Source organism: Geotrypetes seraphini, chromosome 11 (genome assembly GCF_902459505.1).
Source record: "Geotrypetes seraphini chromosome 11, aGeoSer1.1, whole genome shotgun sequence".
NCBI classification, from domain to species: Eukaryota; Metazoa; Chordata; class Amphibia; order Gymnophiona; family Dermophiidae; genus Geotrypetes; species Geotrypetes seraphini.
Genome location: NC_047094.1, coordinates 69977566 through 69998157, shown reverse-complemented (window position 1 = coordinate 69998157; position 20592 = coordinate 69977566). Strand labels below are relative to the sequence as shown.

The window sequence follows — 20592 nt, the reverse complement described above, 5'->3', positions numbered from 1 at the left end:
GAGGCAGGAGAGGGCAGCTGGAGCGCTGGCGAGTGAATGAAATCACTCGCTGTATGCTCCGACCGCCTCTTCCTGTATTAAAATCAGGCCTCACCAATCAGGAGCTGCTTTGACACGCAGCTCCTGATTGGTAAGGCCCAACTTTAGTACAGGAAGAGGCGGTCGGAGCATACAGCGAGTGATTTCCTTCACTCGCCAGCGTTCCGGCTGCCCTCCCCTGCCTCCCCTCCTGGTCATTTGTGGTCGGAAAATACCGCGAATGACTGGGACCGCGAACTGCTGACCGCAAATTTGCGGGGGAGCACTGTATTCATTTCGTCCCCAGTCTCATCTACTTTCTTCTGCCACTTATACCCTTACCACCCCTGCTCCGTCTCTGTTACTCATCCCTTTCACATCCCTAGTTTCATTTTTAAGCCTTACTCCCCATTCTGGCTCCTATTACCCCCTTTCTATCTTCGTCATTTCTACCCTATCTCACTTCCTTCAAAGATCAGTCTGCTTCCTTTGTATCTCATCTTCCCCATAGCCCTCTGTCCCTTTCAACTTACTCATAAGTACATAAGAATAGCCTTAATGGATCAGACCAATGGTCCATCTAGCCCAGTATCCCGTCTTCACAGAGGACAATCCTAGTCACAAGTACCTGGCAAAAACCCATATAGTAGCAGCATTCCATGCCACCAATCGAGGGCAAGCAGTGGCTTCTCCCATGTCTGTCTCAACAGCAGTTTATGGACTTTTCCTCCAGGAACCTTTCCAAACCTTTTTTAAAACCAGCTACATTAACCGCTCTTGCCACATGCTCTGACAATGCATTCCAGAGCTTAACCATTCTCTGAGTGAAAAATATTTCCTCCTATTGGTTTTAAAAGTATTACTCTGTAACTTCATCGAATGTCCCCTAGTCTTTGTAAATCATGATGCAGTACAAAATTGATCAACTTGTACCTGTTCTACACCACTCAGGATTTTGTAGACCTCGACCATATCTCCCCTCAGCCGTCTCTTTTGCAAGCTGAAAAACCCTAACCTCTAGTCTTTCCTCATATAAGAGGAGTTCCATCCCCTTTATCATCTTGGTCGCTCTTCTTTGAACCTTTTCTAGTGCCGCTATATCTTTTTTGAGATAAGGAGACCAGTACTGAATGCAATACTCAAGGTGAGGCTGCACCATTGAGCAATACAGAGGCATTATAATATTCTTAGTCTAGTTTACCATCCCTTTTCTGATAATTCCTAGCATCTTGTTTGCTTTCTTGGCCTCTGCCACACATTGGGCAGAAGGTTTCAGCGTATTGTCCACGATGATACCCATATCTTTTTCTTGAGCGTTGACCCCCAAGGTGGAACCTAGCAACCGGTAACTATGTTTTAGATTATTCTTCCCAATGTGCATCACTTTGCATTTGTCCACATTAAATTTCATCTGCCATTTGGATGCCCTGTCTTCCAATTTCCTAAGGTCTTCCTGAAGTTTTTCAGTTTGCATGCATTTTAACAACTTTGAACAGTTTAGTGTCATCTGCAAATTTAATCACCTCACTCACAGTTCCAATTTACACATCATTTATAAATAAGTTAAAAAGCACCGGTCCAATTACAGATCCCTGTGGCACTCTACTATTTACCCTCCTCCATTCAGAAAAATTGCCATTTAACCCTACCCTTTGTTTTCTGTCCAATAACCAATTCTTAATCCACAATTGAACATTGCCTCCTATCCCTTGACTCTTTAATTTTCTCAGGAGCCTCTCAGAAGGAACTTTATCAAAAGCTTTCTGGAAATCTAGATACACTACATCAACCGACTCACCTTTATCCACATGTTTATTCACACCTTCAAAGAAGTCAAGCAAATTGGTGAGGCAAGACCTTCCTCGGCTGAACCCATGCTGACTCTGTCTCATTAAATCATGTTTGTCTACATGTTCCACAATTTTATTTTTTATAATTGTTTCCACTATTTTGTCCAGCACTGAGGTCAGGCTTACCAGTCTGTAATTCCCTGGACCTCCCCTGGAACCCTATTTAAAACTCAGTGTAACGTTGGCCACCCTCCATCCCCATCTTTGTCTATTTAGTCTCACAACCCTACATATACCCCTCATACAATCCCACAGTTTCCAGTGTTCCTTCTAATTCCAGCTCAGTTTTCTTATTCTGCTATGCCTACTTCTCATTTCTGAAGTACCATCAGGCACTTGGCCAACCGTGACATCTGGTAAAGTAGGAAGTGACAAAAACATGTACGGTGACATGTCACACTATTCAATTCCCAGCTTCTCAATGACAATCCCAATACCCAGCAAATCTTAGAGCCCGTCTTCTTCTGCTGTCCCATCCAATCCGTGAAGGAGTTTAAAACAGAAGCACAGGCACTTCTTGTTCTCACATTTTAAATTCACAACACAAAACAACAGAAGCAAAGGTGAACGCTGCATTTTGGCGCCATTAAGCTTGGATAGCCTAAGTCAATGAATCAATAGGTCATCCCCTAAGATGTCAAAGCATGAAACTATTCTGGAGTTTATCCAAACTTCCCAGGCTTATCAAGGAAGAGAGACCCTTGTCAAAAATCCCTCTTCTACTTCTGCTCTACAATTACCCCATCCCACCCATTTTCTGTGTTAAAATAAAATCAGACCAACAATTTTAATTCTTCTTGTAGATGGAATTGTAGCTTTGTGCTACTGGGTTTGTCCTTTCTTGCCAGTCTTGCTCCTGTGCTCTCTGGCTGGAAAAATGGTTCATCAGATTAATTAAGCATTAACATTTGAAATATAAAGAGAAAGACTATGGGCTCCTTTTATCAAGCTGTGCTAGTGGTTTAACGCGCATAATAGCGCACGTTAAACCGCCGGCCATGCTAGCCGCTAACGCCTGCCTTGAGCAGGCGGTAGGTTTTTGGCCAGGGCAGGGGGTTAGCGCGTGATTATAAGTCAAGCACGCTAACCCCGCTAGCGCGGCTTGATAAAAGGAGCCCTATATTTTTTGGGACCCTTTACAACTTGAGCAGTTTTTGAAATTACTTGAAACTACTATTTAAAAGAAGTGACTTCAGATTTTAGTTTGGAGTTCAAATAATTGTAAACCACTAGAAGAATTAGTCTGTGAACTGGTCTAATTTGATCACTGTTTAATTTACTTATTTCCTTATATTATTTTCTTTGTATATGAATTTACAGATTTTTGATTACTTGAGATATATATCTTTAGAAAATAGGTGAATTTTACCCATAATGTGGGCTTATTGGAGTTCCTTTTGGTTTAATGTTTTAGATCTTTTCTTTTCTGGAATATTTGTATTATCTTCATTTTCTTTATTCTGTAAAGAATTGTAAACTTGAAAATAAAATTTTTTAAAAACCCATTAACAGGTTGATATTCCAATTGTTTTAACTGGACAAGTTCCTGCCCATTTAAATTGCTTGTGTGAGGCTATCTGAGAATATTCAGTGACACTTAGGGCTAGATTCACTGAGCAAACCGATCGTGTACCGATCGGTTTGCGAGCCCTTTGCGACCCGATTTCCCTCCTGCAGTATTCACTGACCTGTTTTGCGATCCAATTCCGATCCACACATGCAAATGAGGGGAACTGCGTGCAAAGTAGGCAGGGACACGATTCACTAAACAAATTTTCCAATTCAACTGTGCTGGCTGATCAACACCAAAAGTGACTGCTGAGGACCAGTCACTGAAGCCCTTTCCAACTGCCTTCTGCCGCCCTGCTCTCAGCTGTCAGCTCCAATCTTCTGCTTCCCCGATCTGCCTGCCTGCCCCGACTGTAGCCGCCCTGAAAGCCTGCCTGCCCCGACGCTGCCCTGATCTCCTGCCTTTCCCGACTCTCCCACCCTTCCCCGCAGTGTAAGCCCGTGATTTTAACCCGCAGGCTTTAAAGTGGGTTAAAACCACGGGCTGTAAAAAAAAGTTTTGAAAAAAAGTGCCGGGCCAAAGGTCCATTGCATGCGCAGACCATCTAAAGATGGTCTGCGTATTGCGGGGATCGCTATAGAACGATCCGTGACAGAAGATGGGGGCGTTCCTCCGATCGCCCCCATCTGCATATTGGAGTTTGCTGAATTTTTTGGGCCTGCCCGGATCAGGCCCGATTGGGCAGGTTAGTGAATCTGGCCCTAAATCCTATAGTGCCGTTGACTATCCCCTCTAATCACCCACACAAACCGGCAATGTTGTTAGCAGTCCAGGGGTGGAGTCTACACTTGTGTAGTTACGTATCACAATTTAGCACTTAACCAGATAAGGAAGCCAGACAAATCAGTCAACGTAAAACATATCTTGCTTAAGGTTAAAAGCAACATTGATAAGACAATTTTAGAACTGCAATCGCACCTGAACCTGATAGAACATTGGCTACTTGATAACTGCTTGAAGCTAAATGTTGCCACAACCTGTATCATGTTTCTATCTGATCTCCCTTCTCCTGATATTCCAAAACCCCTTAGGATTGGCAATTTCAGTATTGCTATAGTGGATAAAATGCACAATCTTGGAGTCATTCTAGATTCCAGCCTCTCCATGAAGCACCATGTCTCGAGAGTGGTCTCTGTGATTTTCCATGTTAAGGATTGTGAGACGTTTATGTAAAGTCCTATCCTTTTCTAACTTTTGCTCGGCAGCGCAGGCCTGCATTTTTCCCTGCTTTGACTAGCCTTTTAGTAGGAACTCAGAGAACCATCTGAGAGCCCTACAAGTTGCTCAAAATCCCTATTACTGGAATCAAAGGCATTCAGCATAAAAAAAATACATGACGGACTACTTGGCACGCAAGCAGTGAAACTAGACAGCCACATCTCCAATTTACTGATCTCAGCACCAAACTACAAAACCTTCAGGAGGGAAATAAAAACCAGGTTATTTAAAAAATATATCAAGACAAACTCCTCATACAACCTCACTCCTTTACCAGACTCTAAATGTTCCAACCAATAGCCTCTCTGTAATCTTCTGGATATGACCAGAATCTCATCCTTTTGTAATCCGCCTAGAACTTCAAGATATTGGCAGAATAAGAAAAACTAATGTAATATAATAACCAGTGGCGTACCAAGGGTGGGTCGGGGGGGGGGGGAGGATTTGACCGCCCCTGGTGCATGCTCTAGGGAGGTGCACTTCAGCACGGCTGCCGGTCCACCCCCCCCCCCCCCCAGCTAAGAAAAAGGCTAAGAAGCTGGCGGGAGCAGCGACAGCGTCTTTAAGGAACACCCTCCCAATCTGGCTCTATCCCGCCTCCTTCGTGACGCCACTGGACAACGTTCTCACCCAGGCAATGTCAACCAATGGCTGAGAATGCTGTCCGGTGGCGTCACGAAGGGGGCAGGATAGAGCCAGATCGGGAGGGTGTTCCTTAAAGGACGATTTCGCTGCTCCCGTCAGCTTCTTAGCCTTTTTCAAACCATAGCAGTGGCGTACCAAGGGCGGGAGGGGGGGTTTCAAAAAAATGATAGGCCGGGGGGTGTCAAAAAATGATGGGCCCCGGGTGTCACATACCCTAGGTACCCCACTGGTAATAACTCGAACTTTAATTTCACTTCTCTGGCTTCCAATTGAACAGAGAATTGTCTTTAAGCTTCTCTACCTAACTTACACAGCTCTTCATAACTTAGCCCCCCTACCACAACCAATTTCTGCATTGTTGCAGCGTTACCAGCCTACCAGGACGCTATGTTCCTCTGGTGATCTTCTGGTCGTTCTCTATATATGACTGGTCCAGCTAGAAAGTTATAGATCTTTCTTCAATGTCATGGGACCTAAACTTTGGAACACACACCTTCAACTCTCAATATATTGTCTAGCTTTGGATCTTTCAAGAAAAAGCTCAACTATTCTTTTCCTTTGTGCCTATGGGGTTTTCATGAGTGCATCCCACTGTCTAACCGTCTTGGTTTGATGTTTTTGTTAATTATCGCTAACTGTTCATTGTTTCATTTAATGCTACAGTATGTATGTCTGTTGTAATCCACCTAGAACTTTAGATAGTGCGGAATAGAAATGTAGAAAATAAAATAATATAAATCTTTGTCCAGTTCTGCCTATCCACTTAAGGGCTACATATTAGCCTTAATCAGTCACACATACCCAGATATTTAGGGCCTGATTCTCTAAAAGTGCGTCCCGATTTTAGGCAGCTGTAGGCGTCCTACAGCTGTCTAATCAGCCAATCGGGATGCACGTTTTTTAAAAAAAATGCTCCCCAGGCAGGCCGCCTATATTGAAGGCGAGGCCCGCAAGACACCTAGGCCCTGATTCTGAATAGGACGCCCGGGAGAGGCGTCCTATTCAGAATCGGCCTAAACTAAACCCCGATTCTGTAACCGGCGTCCATGTTACAGACGCGGGTTAGAGAAACGGGTTAGATTAGACACGGCCCGCTACACTTATTGCGGCAAGGGATCTCTCTGCCACTATAAGTATAGCGAGCTGCGGCCCCCTGACCAGGAGGGTGCCCAAACCCTCTGCCCGAAGACGCACCCCCCCCCCGACACTAACGACCCCCCCCCGACACTACTGACCGCCCCCCCCCGACATTACCGATCCCCCACGCCCCCAACAATATCGATAGCTGGAAGGAGGGTGCCCAATCCCTCCTGCCCGAAGACGCACCCCCCCGACGCTAACCCCCCCCCAAACCTCCACTCCACCAAACCTGTTCTTAGATGGGTCTTGCACGTCTTGAGCCGGCAGGCATGCCTCGTTGAAATGAAGAAGGCCCGCCCCTTCCCGGCCCATCCCGCCGAAGCCCAAGGCCTGATTGGCCCAGGCTCTAGAAGCCTGGACCAATCAGGCCTTAGGCATAGCGGGTCTGCCCATCCCCACTTAATCTAAGGCCTGATTGGCCAAACAGACCTTAGATTAAGTGGGGATGGGCGGACCCGCTATGCCTAAGGCCTGATTGGTCCAGGCTTCTAGAGCCTGGGCCAATCAGGCCTTAGGCTTCGGCAGGATGGGCCGGGAAGGGGTGGGCCCGCTTCATTTCGACGAGGCGTGCCTGCTGGCTCAAGACGTGCAAGACCCATCTAAGAACAGGTTTGGTGGAGTGGAGGTTTGGGGGGGGTTAGCGCCGCGGGGGGTGCATCTTCGGGCAGGAGGGATTGGGCACCCTCCTGCCAGCTATCGATATTGTCGGGGGGGATCGGTAATGTCGGGGGGGAGGGGGCGGTCAGTAGTGTCGGGGGGCGGTCGTTAGTGTCGGGGGGGGGTGCGTCTTCGGGCAGAGGGTTTGGGCCCCCTCCTGGTCAGGGGGCCGAGGCCCGCTATACTTATAGCGGCAGAGAGATCCCTTGCCGTGATAAGTATAGTGGCCGCGTCTACTTACAATGTAGGCCAGCAAAATTTTAAGCTTCTCCTCTACTAGGGAGACGCGTAGGGCCGCCTAGGTTCAGCCTAAGGCCCGCCTAAGGCCCTTAGACCAGCTTAGGCATCTTGCGGGTCTCCCTAGGCTCCCGGAGGTGCCTTCAGGCTTGCCTGGGGAGCATTTTTTTTTTTTAAAACGTGCATCCCGATTGGCTGATTAGACAGCTGTAGGACGCCTAAAATCGGGATGCACTTTAGAGAATCAGGGCCTTAATGTTTAGTTTGAATATTGGAACATAAATCTGGTGGCAAGTAAAAAAATTCCTCACCGCCGGTTTCATTTTCAGGTTCTGCCATATTAAAAAATTATGCGGCTGATATTTAGACCCCAGGAGTTAGCCAGGCTGACTCCCGCGGTTGACAGTAAACCCATAAATGTAATGCCAGGCTGTATCCGCCGATCGGCATTAAATATCTGGTCTATTTTTAGCCGCTAAAAATACAGCCAGTTTAGCCAATATGTGTCAGCTGGCTGGCTAAGTCATAGCAACCAACGATGGACCTGCTATTTATTCAGCCAGTCAGCTAATGGATATTGGCACTAACCGGCTATGTCGTGTGACATAGCCGGTGACTGGGCTAGCCACTGGCGCTGAATATTATGCTTAGCTGGCTAAGTGCTAAGTAACCGGCCAAGAGCCATTCCTAGCTGGTTAAACAGTGCAGAATATTAGGCGGTCTGAATACAATATAGATCCCATGTGGCAGGCAGTTCTAAATAAGACACCTAAAATGAAGTGCCTGGAAGGCACCACGCGATAATTGGATAATTGGAAAATCTGGCAATCCTAGACCTAACCAGCAAGCTTTAGTGCATAAATAGGCAAAAATGGTATCTTGGTTTATACTCAGATTTATATTCAACTGTATACAGTAAAGAGCTGTTCTGTCTTTATGCACTAACTCTTGGCTAGTTAAGTCTGAATATTTGCTTAACTCATAATGTGCTAACTGGCTTTTTAAAAAAAACCTAAAAATTTAGAGCCCCTTTTACAAAGTCACAGTAGCGGTTCCCCCGCAGCAAATGCACCTAAGCTCCTTCAGTTCCTATGGGCTTGGGTGCATTTGCTGTGGGAGAATCACTACATCAGCTTTATAGACGGAGCCCTCAATGCTAAAACTCAAATAGGGCTCAGTAATGAATTTCCCGTTTTAGTGCCGGCGGCGGACAAAAGAATACTGTCCGCCATTGATGGAATATCAGTCAGATAAATGCTATTCTTCTATAACCTGTGCACCTGACACGCCTATGCCCCCCCCCCCCCCCCCAGGTTCACACCCCACTTGCAGTTGCGCACTCAGGAATTTGATCATGCAACTTATAGAATACTGATTAAAGGCAGTTACACATGTATTTCATCAAATAATTAGTCATTAAAGTCAATTAGCATCTAATTATTAAATGACGTTATGCATGAAATTGACCCTATCCTATAACTTGCAGATGCAAATTTGCATGCTAGTCAGAAATCTGGGCCATGACTTTCTAGAATCTAGAATTAGGAGAGGCACACAAACACAAACAGATACAGACACAGATACAGATTATTGGCAAGGTTTCCCCAAACCTCTTCTTGCTGACTCCACAGCAATTTGGGTTTTCAGGATATCCAAAATGAATTTATAGGAAATAAATTTGCACATACCAAGTGTCCAATGCCTGCAGATTCATCTCCTGCATATTTCTTTTGGACAGGGTTACCAGAACGTCCGGATTTCCCTGGATATGTCCTCCTTTTGAGGACTAGAGAGCTGCAGGGAAACGGGTATGACGGTAATCCCGCGGGACCCACGGGTTCCCCCTTCGGGTCAGGGAGATCCCGTAGGACGCCCCCTAGGGTCGCGGGAATCCCGTGGGGATGCCCCCTAGGGTCGCGGGGTTCCTGCGGGGTTGGATGTACTCGCAAGGCTCGTCTTCTCCTTACCTGCCCTACCGCAGCACACAGACGATCGGAAGTCTTCCACGATGTCAGCACTGACGTCGGAGGGAGGGTTTAAGCAAAGCCCTCCCTTCCTCCAACGTCAGCGCTGACATCGGGAAGACTTCCGGTCGGCTGTGTGCTGCGGCAGGGCAGGTAGGGAAAGGCAGTGGCGTACCAAGGGGGGGCGGGGAGGGCAGCCCGCCCCGGGTGAAGCCTTAGGGGGGGTGCACAGCCGGCCAGGACCCCTTACCTTTGTGGCGCTTCCCCCGACCAACCGACAACAGGCCCGGTCTGACAAACCTCCCTGCCCTGTAGCCGCGAATCTAAATTACCTTCTTACAGCAGCTTCAATACTCCAGCTGCTGTAAGAAGGTAATTTAGATTCGCGGCTACAGGGCAGGGAGGTTTGTCGGACCGGGCCTGTTCTGTTGTCAGGCGGGCGGGGAAGTGCCACGAAGGTAAGGGGCAGGGAGAGAGAAAGGGAGGAAAGGTGGAGTGGAGAGGAAAAGACGCTTAAGGGAAATAGGTAAAACTGAGGGGGGAGAAGGACGCTGAAAGCACTGGGGAAGACAACGGGGTGGAGAAGGACGCTGAAAGGACATGGGGAAGACAGAGGGGGAGAAGGACGCTGAAAGGACATGGGGAAGACAGGGGGAGAAGGACGCTGAAAGGACATGGGGAAGACGGAGGGGGAGAAGGACGCTGAAAGGACATGGGGAAGACAGAGGGGAAGAAGGACCCTGAAAGGACCTGGGGAAGACGGGGGGAGAAGGACGCTGAAAGAAAATGGGGAAGAGAGAGTGGGGAGAAGACGCTGGCAGGGAAGAAGACAGAGATGCCAGACTATGGGGGGAGCGGAGGGAAGAAGATGGGTGACAGACCAATTTGGAAGGGGGGAGAAAGGGAGAGGCCACAGTAACAGAGCAAATGGAAGATGTAGAGAGAAGAGAAATAGTGGATGGAAGGAATTGAATGAGAACATGAGGAAAGCAGAAACCAGGCAACAAAGGTAGGAAAAAAATTCTATTTCTTTTTTTTTTTTTGCCTCAGGATAAAGTAGTATATTAGTTGTGTTGATAAAAATTTATAAACATTAGAGGCTCTGGTAGAAACCCGTTTACAAAATATGTATTCTTCCCAATTAATATTTCCAAATTAATAAAGTCTTTTTGCTTATTTGTAAATGGGTTTTTACCAGAGCCTTTAATTCAGTAGCATAATTAAATGAAATAACTATTTCTGAAGTTTATAGGGACGGGCAGAGACGGAAGGGATTCCTCGCGGGGATGGGTAGGGACGGAGGGGATTCCTCGCGGGGACGGATGGGGATGGAAGGATTCCTCGCGGGGACGGGTGGGAACGAGTGGGATTCCTCACGGGGACGTGTGGGAATTTGGCGGGGACGGGTGGGATTTCTGTCCCCGTGCAACTCTCTATTGAGGACATGTCCTCCTTTTGAGGACATGACCGTGGGTCTGGATGACTTTTCAAAACCCGGCACTTTGTCCAGGTTTTGAAAAGCTGTGTCGGGCAGGGAGGACATCCGTGCATGCACGCCGGCATGCAATGACATCATGAAGTCATTCTCTTACCTCTTTCTCTCCACAGATGTGGCTCACACTGGAGGCAGATGCAGGGCTGGTGGAAGGTCCAAGCACTGAGACCACCCCTTTGGGCAAGATCTGGCACACTGTGGAGAAAGAAGAGATGTATGAGAGATGGACCAGAGAGTCAGGGGCAGAGCTGGGATAAAATCTGAGGCACAGGTAGATACAGGAACTCACCTGAGTTCCCATTCAGAGTCAGCAACAGAAATGAAAAATAGAGCCATCCACGCAAAACTGTACAAGTTATTTTGCTGTAATTATTAACCACTCAAAATTATCTGCACATTTAGAGTACTGTGTGCAATTTTGGAAAACCACACCTTAGAACAGGGGTAGGCAATTCCGGTCCTTGAGAGCCGGAGCCAGGCCAGGTTTTCAGGATCTCCACAATGAATATGTATGAGATGGATTTGCATGCACTGTCTCCTTGAGATGCAAATCTATCTCATGCTTATTTATTGTGGATATCCTGAAAACCTGACCTGGTTCCGGCTCTCGAGGACCAGAATTGCCTACCCCTGCCTTAGAAAGATATGCACAGGATGGATTTGGTCCAGAGGGTGTCTACTAAAATGGTCAGTGGCCTTAAGCTTATGAGGCCAGACTTAAAGATCTCAGCATGTATACTTTAGAAGAAAGGCAGGAGAGAGGAGATATGATAAGAGATATTTAAATATTTTCATAGCATAAATGCATAAGAGGCGAGGGTCTTTCAATTGAAAGGACGCTCTGGAATGAGGAGGCATAGGATGAAGGTAAAAGAGGATAGACTCGGAAGTTACCTGAGGAAATATTTCTTCATAGAAAGGGTAGGGAATTCGTAGAATGCCTCCTTGTGGAGGTAGTAGAGATGAGTTCAAGAAAGTACATAGGATCTCTAAGGGAGTGATAGGGAGAGTAGACAGACTGGATAGGCCATGTAGTCTTCATCTGTAGGGTTACCTCTTTTTAGAGGACTGTCCGGACTCCTGGACGGGCTTTTCAAAACCTGACATTTGTCCGAGTTTTGGAAAGCCCCAATGAACTCCGGCTACATATGGAGGACCTCTGAGCATATGCAGATGATGTCGCACACATCCGCTCATGCTCCAGACCCTCCAGGAGCAACTGGAGCTCATCGCAGAAGAGAGGAGGTTTGCTGGGGGGAACTGGGAGGGGCCAGAGGTGGAACCTGGCAAGGCTGAGGTGGGACAGGGCAGAGCTGGGGGCAGAATGGGTTGGGATTATGTGTCCAGGGTTTTCCTTTGTAAAATATGGTAACCGTATTTATCTGCCTTTACGTTTTTATGTTTCTATAAGGACACATAAGCTCCCAGGTGTCTTCATAAAACGGTAGGACAAAGCCTGCTGAAATAGCTTCTAAACTGTGAGCAATGACATTTTCAGGTGCAAATGTTAGAATGTAAAATGCATCTGTAAAACTCCATCCCTGAGCACACCTACTCTACAAGCATATGCCTACTTCCACCGCATCTCATTTTTTTAAAAGGCTTTTATGTACATAAATTAGCATTGTACTTATGAAAAGGATTTATAAAATTACCTCCCTAATTTGACTCATCTGAAGTCACACACAGAGTCAACAGCAGAAACTGAGATTAAAATATACCAGTTTCATCAGTTTCCCATCTCTAATCATAAAACCCTCAAACCTTTCTCCATAAATTTTGCTTCTATACTTAGTTGTAGACACCCTAGGACAGTGTTTTTCAACCTTTTTTGGGCAAAGGCACACTTGTTTCATGAAAAAAATCACGAGGCACACCACCATTAGAAAATGTTAAAAAATTTAACTCTGTGCCTATATTGACTATATATAAAGTAATTCACTTGAGTGCCACCACCGCCATCGGGAACAGGCCGTCGCCAAGTTCTCCCTGCTTCTCTTCCCCGCGGGGCCGACCAACTCTCGCCACCCGTCGTCAATTCTAACGTCGGAGAGGACGTTCTAGGCCAGCCAGGCAGCGATTGGCTGGCCCAGAACGTCCTCTCCAACGTCAGAATTGACGCGAGTGGCGAGAGTTGGCCGGCCCCACAGGGAAAAGCAGGGAGAACTTGGCGCCGGCCTGTTCCCGATGGCGGCGGTGGCACTCAAGTGGCTAAAGAGCCGCAGTTTGCCGGCCTAGGGACAACACTGGTGGGTGGCCAGCTGTGCACCCCCTTGGGATGTAAACCCGGGGTGGGGCAGACCGCCCCCCCCCCACCCTGGTATGCCACTATCTGTATCTCACTCCCTCCCTATGACCAAAAATTCTCCTTTCTTCTATTCCCCGTGTACACAACCATCTCTTTCCCTCCCTTCCTCTCTCCAAAGTCCATGCCTTCTGTGTCCAAACACTCATTCCCTCCCCCACCTCAGCATCTCTTTCCCTCCCTTCCTCTCTCCCAAGTCCATTTCTTCTGTGTCCAAAAACGCATTCCCTCCCACCTCAGCATCTCTTTCCCTCCCTTCCTCTCTCCCAAGTCCATTTCTTCTGTGTCCAAAAACCCATTCCCTCCCCCACCTCAGCATCTCTTTCCCTCCCTTCCTCTCTCCCAAGTTCATGCCTTGTGTCCAAAACGCACTCCCTCCCCCCTTTTGTGTTCCGTGTTTGCCTCCCAGCCCATCTTTGCAACTTTCTCAGCAAAACGAAGCTCAAGCCGCGAGGCTTGTCTTCTGCTTCCTGCCTGCCCTGCCGCGCACAAATAGCCGAACGGAAGTATTCTCCGACGTCAGCGCTGACGTCGGAGGGCAGGCTTTGCTTAAGCCCTCCCTCCGACGTCAGCGCTGACATCGGGGAACGCTTGCGATCGGCTAAATGTTAGCTGCAGGGCAGGCAGGAACAGAAGACGAGCCTCGCGGCTCGAGATGTATTGAACTCCGCGGGTCCCCCGTCCAGCTCTCTCCTGTCCACGTGGGGCGGATCGCCCCTCTCCCTAGACTGTGGCCTAGGACCCTGGGGGAGCCCGGGGCCCCTGAATGCAGGACTGGTGGTACTGCCCTGATGGCGGCCCTGACCGTACGGCACACCAGGCAACATCTGTGCCGCGGAACAGCGGTTGAAAAACACTGCCCTAGGAATTCTGCAATAAAGGTGCTTGCAGATAATTCCAAAGACCCAACCAATAGCAAACTTAACTATGACATCACTAGTTGCTGGGAAGGAGTGTTGCACTTTTGATTTTTCCAGCCCTGAACAGATTCTAGAAGGTAGGAGTACTTCTTCCCCCATGTCAGTATTCTGATCAAGGGTTGCACTTGTGCTGATCCCTGGCACATACATAGTAGGCAGCTGTCTAGGTGAACTAAACAAACCAGTCTACACAGTAAAGGAGAGAGATATGTTCAGAGCAGAATTAACCCTTTTAATGCACCAAGGGCAAACAAGCATGTCCTCCCTCACACTCAGTGGCATAGTAAGTGGGGGATGGGGGGGCCAACCTGAGCGCCGTCTTCATGGCGCCTCTCTGCCCTTCCATGTATCTCTTGATGTCAGAAGGGTGCAGAGGCCAGTACAAGCAGTAGGTGGAAGGTGCTCCTCGTGCCAGCGAACATTTCAATGGGTACGCGTGGGATGAGGTGGCACTCAAGCAGAGGGAAAAAGTGGGGAGGGGGTGCATGGCGCGGCGGGGAAGAGTGGGAGGACGCAAGGCGCGGCAATGCTGGGCACCACCGTCCTGGGCGCCAATCTCCTTTGCTATGCCACTGCTCACACTGTAATATAAATGGAGACCCACTTCATCCTACCAACTGGAGGGCAAAGCATAGTAAGTGAGAAGAACAGATAGACCTTTGTAGGCAGTGGTGGGTCTGGTCCTCTCTATGCTTTTTACTGCCAACAGCTGACTTGTAAGGGAAGAGGGAATCAATGAATTACACATCTGAGAATGCCCTACTCAACCGAGCCCTAGGCAAGTACCTAGCTTGCCTATGCCTTTATCCAGCCCTGAGAAAAAAAAAGGTTTCTTTAAAATACATGAAACATCTATAAATGAACAACCCACCCCCTACTTACTGGTGTCTGTGGTCTCGTACTGGCTGTCTGTCTGCAACTCGAAGATCTCCACCTCCACCCGGGCTTTGGCTGGGGTCTCAATGATGCTGTTGATATGTTCTCGCGCCAGGGCCAGAGCCAGTCTCTCACCACGGCCACACACCGTCTGATCGTCTAAGATAGCAGCTGCAAGATCTTAGAGGTTACTGCCATGTGATATGAAACACAGACACAGCACTGCCATGTCTATGAACAGACATGAAATCATTCTAGAATGTTGAAATCATTCAATGCCATAAGGCACAAATCAGCTACAAATCAATGCAGAGACAACATAGCTTAAAAAAAGATAGGTTGTGTTCTTATACACACACATCTCTTAGAAATCCTCCCGCAGTAAAACAAATGGAATCAATATCGTGTCTGTTAGTAGTATGTGAAAAAAGAGCAACATGGCTCAGTTATCCACAGCCAAGTTAGCTCTGCAGTATTTAAGACTGACAAAAACATGTGAGCAAAGATGATCAGAACTTCACAAAGGAGGGTTAAGGTTATACAGGTTATTACAGCATTTGGGATTTGAATTTTTAACTCATCTCCTGAAGATCTATATTTCTAGCATAAGCTCAAGCAACAACTTCTCTGTCCTCATCCCTAATATGATGTTCAATGTCTGCAAGCGAGGGGGGGGGAGTCATGGGGCAGGCCCCGTCTACCTTCCTGTCATGGAAGGGAGACTTCTGATGCCTAACAATTGTTTCTGTTCTTATAATCCCATCTACAAAACTTTCTTACATCTTCTGCCACAAACAGTTTTTCCGTCCCCTACTTCTGGTGATGTTGGTGCCCCTTCATGTCCCTGGTGTCACTTTGTCTTCAGAGGACCTCAAGAGAAAGCAACCTTGGGAATCACAACAAACTCTTAGGAGCTTTTGGGAGCTTCTGTACTCACATGTTGGGAGAGCAAAAAGACAAATGGGGTGAAAGAGGTGGCCTAGCAGTTACAGCTTCTGCCTTAACAAAAGAACTGCCGCTGCTGGGTCAGACCAGTGGTCCATCATGCCCAGCAGTCCGCTCACACGGCGGCCTTCTAGTCAAAGAGCAGCGCCCTAACTGAGACTAGCCTTACCTGCGTACGTTCCGGTTCAGCAGGAACTTGTCTAACTTTGTCTTGAATCCCTGGAGGGTGTTTTCTCCTATGACAGACTCCGGAAGAGCGTTCCAGCTTTCTATCACTCTCTGGGTGAAGAAGAACTTCCTTACGTTTGTATGGAATCTATCCCCTTTTAACTTTAGAGAGTGTCCTCTCGTTCTCCCTACCTTGGAGAGGGTGAACAACCTGTCCTTATCTACTAAGTCTATTCCCTTCAGTACCTTGAATGTTTCGATCAAGTCCCCTCTCAGACTCCTCTGTTTGAGGGAGAAGAGGCCCAGTTTCTCTAATCTTTCACTTTAATGCAACTCCTCCAGCCCCTTAACCATCTTAGTCACCTTAGCTCCCTAACGTTGCAAGTTCAATCCCAGCCTGCTCCTTGTGACTTTGGACAAGTCACCCAACACTCCATTGGGTCTATGTATGGCGTCTATGTATGGCCGTTTGGAGGAGGATGGGCAGGGGAGGGCTTCAATGGCTGGGAGGGTGTAGATGGGCTGGAGTAAGTCTTAACAGAGATTTCGGCAGTTGGAACCCAAGCACAGTACCGGGTAAAGCTTTGGATTCTCGCCCAGAAATAGCTAAGAAGAAAAAAAAAAAAAAATTTAAATTGAATCAGGTTGGGCAGACTGGATGGACCATTCGGGTCTTTATCTGCCGTCATCTACTATGTTACTATGTTACTATGTTACTATATTGCCCCAGGTACCAAAGCTAGATTGTGAGCCTGCCAGGACAGATAGGGAAAATACCTGATTACTATTCAATGAATTGTAAACCACGTTGGGTAAATCTCTTCATGAAAAGGTGGTTAATAAATAAAGATTTTGCCCCTTAAAAGGAGGCCCTATCTGGGAATATTTAGCAGCGCTTAAAGGGATAGTGTTGCTGAATATCCCCTCTAACCACCCATGCCCAAACCATTTACTCTATGAGCAATCTGGGGACAGAGCTCATAACTTATGAGGTTAAGTGTTGATATTCAGCACTTAACCACCTAAATTAACTGGATAAATGGGACCGCATAAATCACAGTCCTATTTATAGTATATCCAATATAGTTTATACAGCAGAGTAATGGCCTAGTGGTTAGAGTTCAATGCCCACTTCAGCTCCTTGTGACTCTGGGCAAGTCACTTAATACTTCATTGCCCCATGTAAACTGCTTTTATTGCATAAATCCCACAGAAAAAGCAGTATATCAAGTCCCATTACCCGTTAAGTGCTGAATATCACAATTAACCAGATTAGGGCTCACTGGGGTTACCAGATGTCCAGAAAACCCAGACATGTCCTCTTTTTAGAGGACTGTCTGGGTGCCCAGAGGGATTTCCAAAACCCAAAGTTTGTCCGGGTTTCGGAAGTCCCCGACCTCAGGGCCACAAGTGGAGGCTGTCTGCGTCTGCGCGGACGTTGACGTGATGATGTCATACGTATGCACGCAGGTGCATGACATAATCGTATTGACATCCATACAGGGTGGGGGGGGCAGAACAGGGCAGAGTTGGAGGCGGAATGGGGCAGGACAGGACGGGGCTGGGGGGCGGAACCAGGTGTCCTCTTTTTTCATAGAGGAAATCTGGCAGCCCTAGGGCTAGTTGGCTGCATAAACCTGGATATTCAGCACAGGCGCCCAGACATGGCTTGGCATTGAATATCTGGGAATAATGGCAGCAGGAGTTAAAAAAAAAAAAAAAATGCTAACCATTGGCAGTTGAATTTTCACCCCTAAGAGACTCAGGCAGGATTTGGCTCACCCCTTTCTTAGTGGTTCAAGTAGGAATACCAGACGTACGGATTTCCCCGGACATGTCCTCCTTTTGAGGACATGTCCGGTGGTTTGGATGGCTTTTCAAAACCCGGCACTTTGTCCGTGTTTTGAAAAGCTTTCCTTCACATCGCATCAGGCAGAGGGGCATCCGCACATGCGAGGATGTCCTGCCTGACGACAGCAGGCAGCGAGGGGCGGGGGCAGGACTAGGATGAGTTTGGGGGTGGGACTGTGGCATGATGGGATGGGGTTGGGTGGAACTGGGCGGGCCTGGGGGCGAGTCTAGGGGGAAATCTGATAACCCTAGGTTCAACAAAGTTTACCTTCAGGTACAGTAGGTATTTTCCTGTCCTCAGACGGTTTATAATCTAAGGGGGTCAATACTCAAAGCAATTTAAGCAATCAGGTTTAAATCGTTTGTCCGGGGCTAACCAGATATATTCAGCAGCACTTAACCGGATATATCCACTTAGGCCCGGATTTTATACAAGGCGCCATGATTGGCAGCTGCCCACAAAAGCGGCACCAATCGCGTGTCAATCATGCGATGGTGCAGTTTATAGAATTGCAGCCATGTCACAGATAGGTGCCGGAAATGTAGGCCAGGATTTTCAAGGCCTATATTTCCGGCACCTATCTGTGATGAGAATCATGACTATGGAGGTACCTACCAATGCCTAAGGGCATTAACCGTGGCTATTTTACTCAGAGGCACCTCCATAGTCGCGTTCTGTCACCATTTGTGGAGGCGCTGTTTTTTTAATGACATTTTAATTGCTTTTAAATGATGCAATCACTTATTATGTCGATTAAAGGTAATTAAACCGATTAAGTTAGGTGGCATTAGGGTGGCTACTGCAGCCTGACTTTTGGCAGCTGTTGTAGAATCTGGCCCATAGTGCCTAAGCTGAAACCAGCTATTTTGTGAGCAGCCCAGAAACAGAATTAGCACTTTTTTAGTTAAGTGCTGATATTTAAAACTTAACCAGATAAGTTAACCAGATAAATAGGACCGCATAAAACTGGAGCTTACCAATTGAGTTCTGAATATCACACTTAACCGGATATCTGTTATCTGGCTATGTTAACTGGACATTCAATACCAGTGCCTGGCATCCAATATCTGAGGATACTGCCGGCGGTGGCCCAAAAAAAAACCCAACGCTCACTGAATATCAACCCTTAAGTTTTCTACACCTGGGCCAATAGAGGGTTAAGTAGCTTGCCTAAGATCTCAAGGGGCAGCAGCAAGATTTGAATCCTGGCTTCTTTGATTCTCAGTCTGTTGCTCTAACTCTTAGGATTAGCCATTTCTTAGGATGTACAAAGGCTCACCCATGCGCAGGGAGGACAGGACTTGTTGGCTCCGCTTGGTGAGTGATAGAATCAGCAGCAGTAGCAGGGCAGGCAGAGTCAGCATCTTCTTCTCCTCCTCATGGAGAAGGATCGGGGTCGCGGCCTCACTGTCGCCACCTACAGTCAGTGAAGGGGAGAAACAAATTCAGCAACTCAGGGAAGCACTGTTCCTTAATAACCAAGCTATCATCACAGAATTAACACAATTAGGCCTGGCCTACTGGCTCTGATGGTAAGGGGGTAATTCTATAATTGGGTACCTGGTAAGGAGCCTGTTCCATTAAGGAACATAGAAACCAAAATTTATTTATAGAATATTAGCATAACAGTGGAAGTGCATGCCTATATGCTAGGCTCAAGCCCTTGTAACAGCCTTAAGCTAGTGTAGCATTGGTGATACATGAGTACATTATAGTTTTCTATGTGCATGGGAGTCTTGCACATGCCTAGTTAGAGTTCACATTTTAAATGTATTCTACAGAATTACCCTCCACATGCTTAAGCATCTCTTCTGCTGCTGGGCCAAAGTCTCATGATAAGAGCCACATAATTTTGAGGCTGTTATCATGAGACCTTGGCTAGACAACAGGAGATGTGGCATTTAAGCTCTCCTTCAGCTGCTGGAGAGGAATGGAATCGAGTAATTTAATTAAGGAAAGCTTTCAGGAGACAACACAGCAACTTTGTTCCAAGTAAGCAATGTTTGCTGTACTCTGCCTCCGTCCACTTGGTCCTTTTCTTGATTGAGTTCCTCTCTCCTTCCTGCAAATGCAGGAGCTCCTTGGGTGGAATTTGCATCACTGGGGGAGAAGGATGTATTATACAGTACAAGAAGAAAAAAAATATATCTGAAGAGTAGGAATTAAGGTTAAAAATGCCAGATCCCAGCCTGGTTCTGTCTGAGGGCTAGATTCTCAAAACTTTGCGGTAAAAACCGATGGACTGCTGTCGCAGACATTATTGTAGCAATTTCAAAAAGGCAAGTCATTCTCAAAAAACCACGCATGCAAATGAGGAAAAGCAATGCGACCTCATTTGGAGTATTGCGTTCAATTCTGGTCTTCTTATCTCAAGAAAGATATAGAGGCACTAGAAAAGGTTCAAAGAAGATGGTAAAGGGGATGGAACTCCTCTCGTATGAGGAAAGACTAACACGGTTAGGGCTCTTCAGCTTGGAAAAGAGCTGAGGGGAGATATGATTGAAATCTACAAAATCCTGAGTGGAGTAGAACGGGTACAAGTGAATCGATTTTTCACTCCGTCAAAAATTACAAAGACTAGAGGACACTCGATAAAGTTATAGGGAAATAGTTTTAAAACCAATAGGAGGAAATTTTTTTTCACTCAGAGAATAGTTAAGCTCTGGAACGCATTGCCAGAGGATGTGGTAAGAGCTGATAGTGTAGCTGGTTTTAAGAAAAGTTTGGACACA

At 47.0% G+C, this 20592-nt stretch overlaps 1 protein-coding gene across 5 annotated transcripts in view; it reads right to left on the bottom strand.

The window, feature by feature from the left end:
• Positions 1-20592, bottom strand: part of GRIK5 (glutamate ionotropic receptor kainate type subunit 5) — a 359271-nt gene that overhangs the window by 84858 nt on the left and 253821 nt on the right. For 4 of the 5 annotated variants that reach the window (XM_033914745.1, XM_033914744.1, XM_033914746.1 and 1 more), the window contains exons 2-4: positions 19140-19277; positions 14902-15066; positions 10892-10989 (exon numbers count right to left, since the gene is read on the bottom strand). The exons of the other annotated variant lie outside the window; for it this stretch is intronic. In XM_033914745.1, coding sequence (XP_033770636.1) covers positions 10892-10989; positions 14902-15066; positions 19140-19224 — 348 coding nt within the window. In that variant the 5' untranslated portion in view covers positions 19225-19277. The remainder of the gene's footprint in view (positions 1-10891; positions 10990-14901; positions 15067-19139; positions 19278-20592) is intronic. 5 annotated transcript variants of the gene reach the window in all.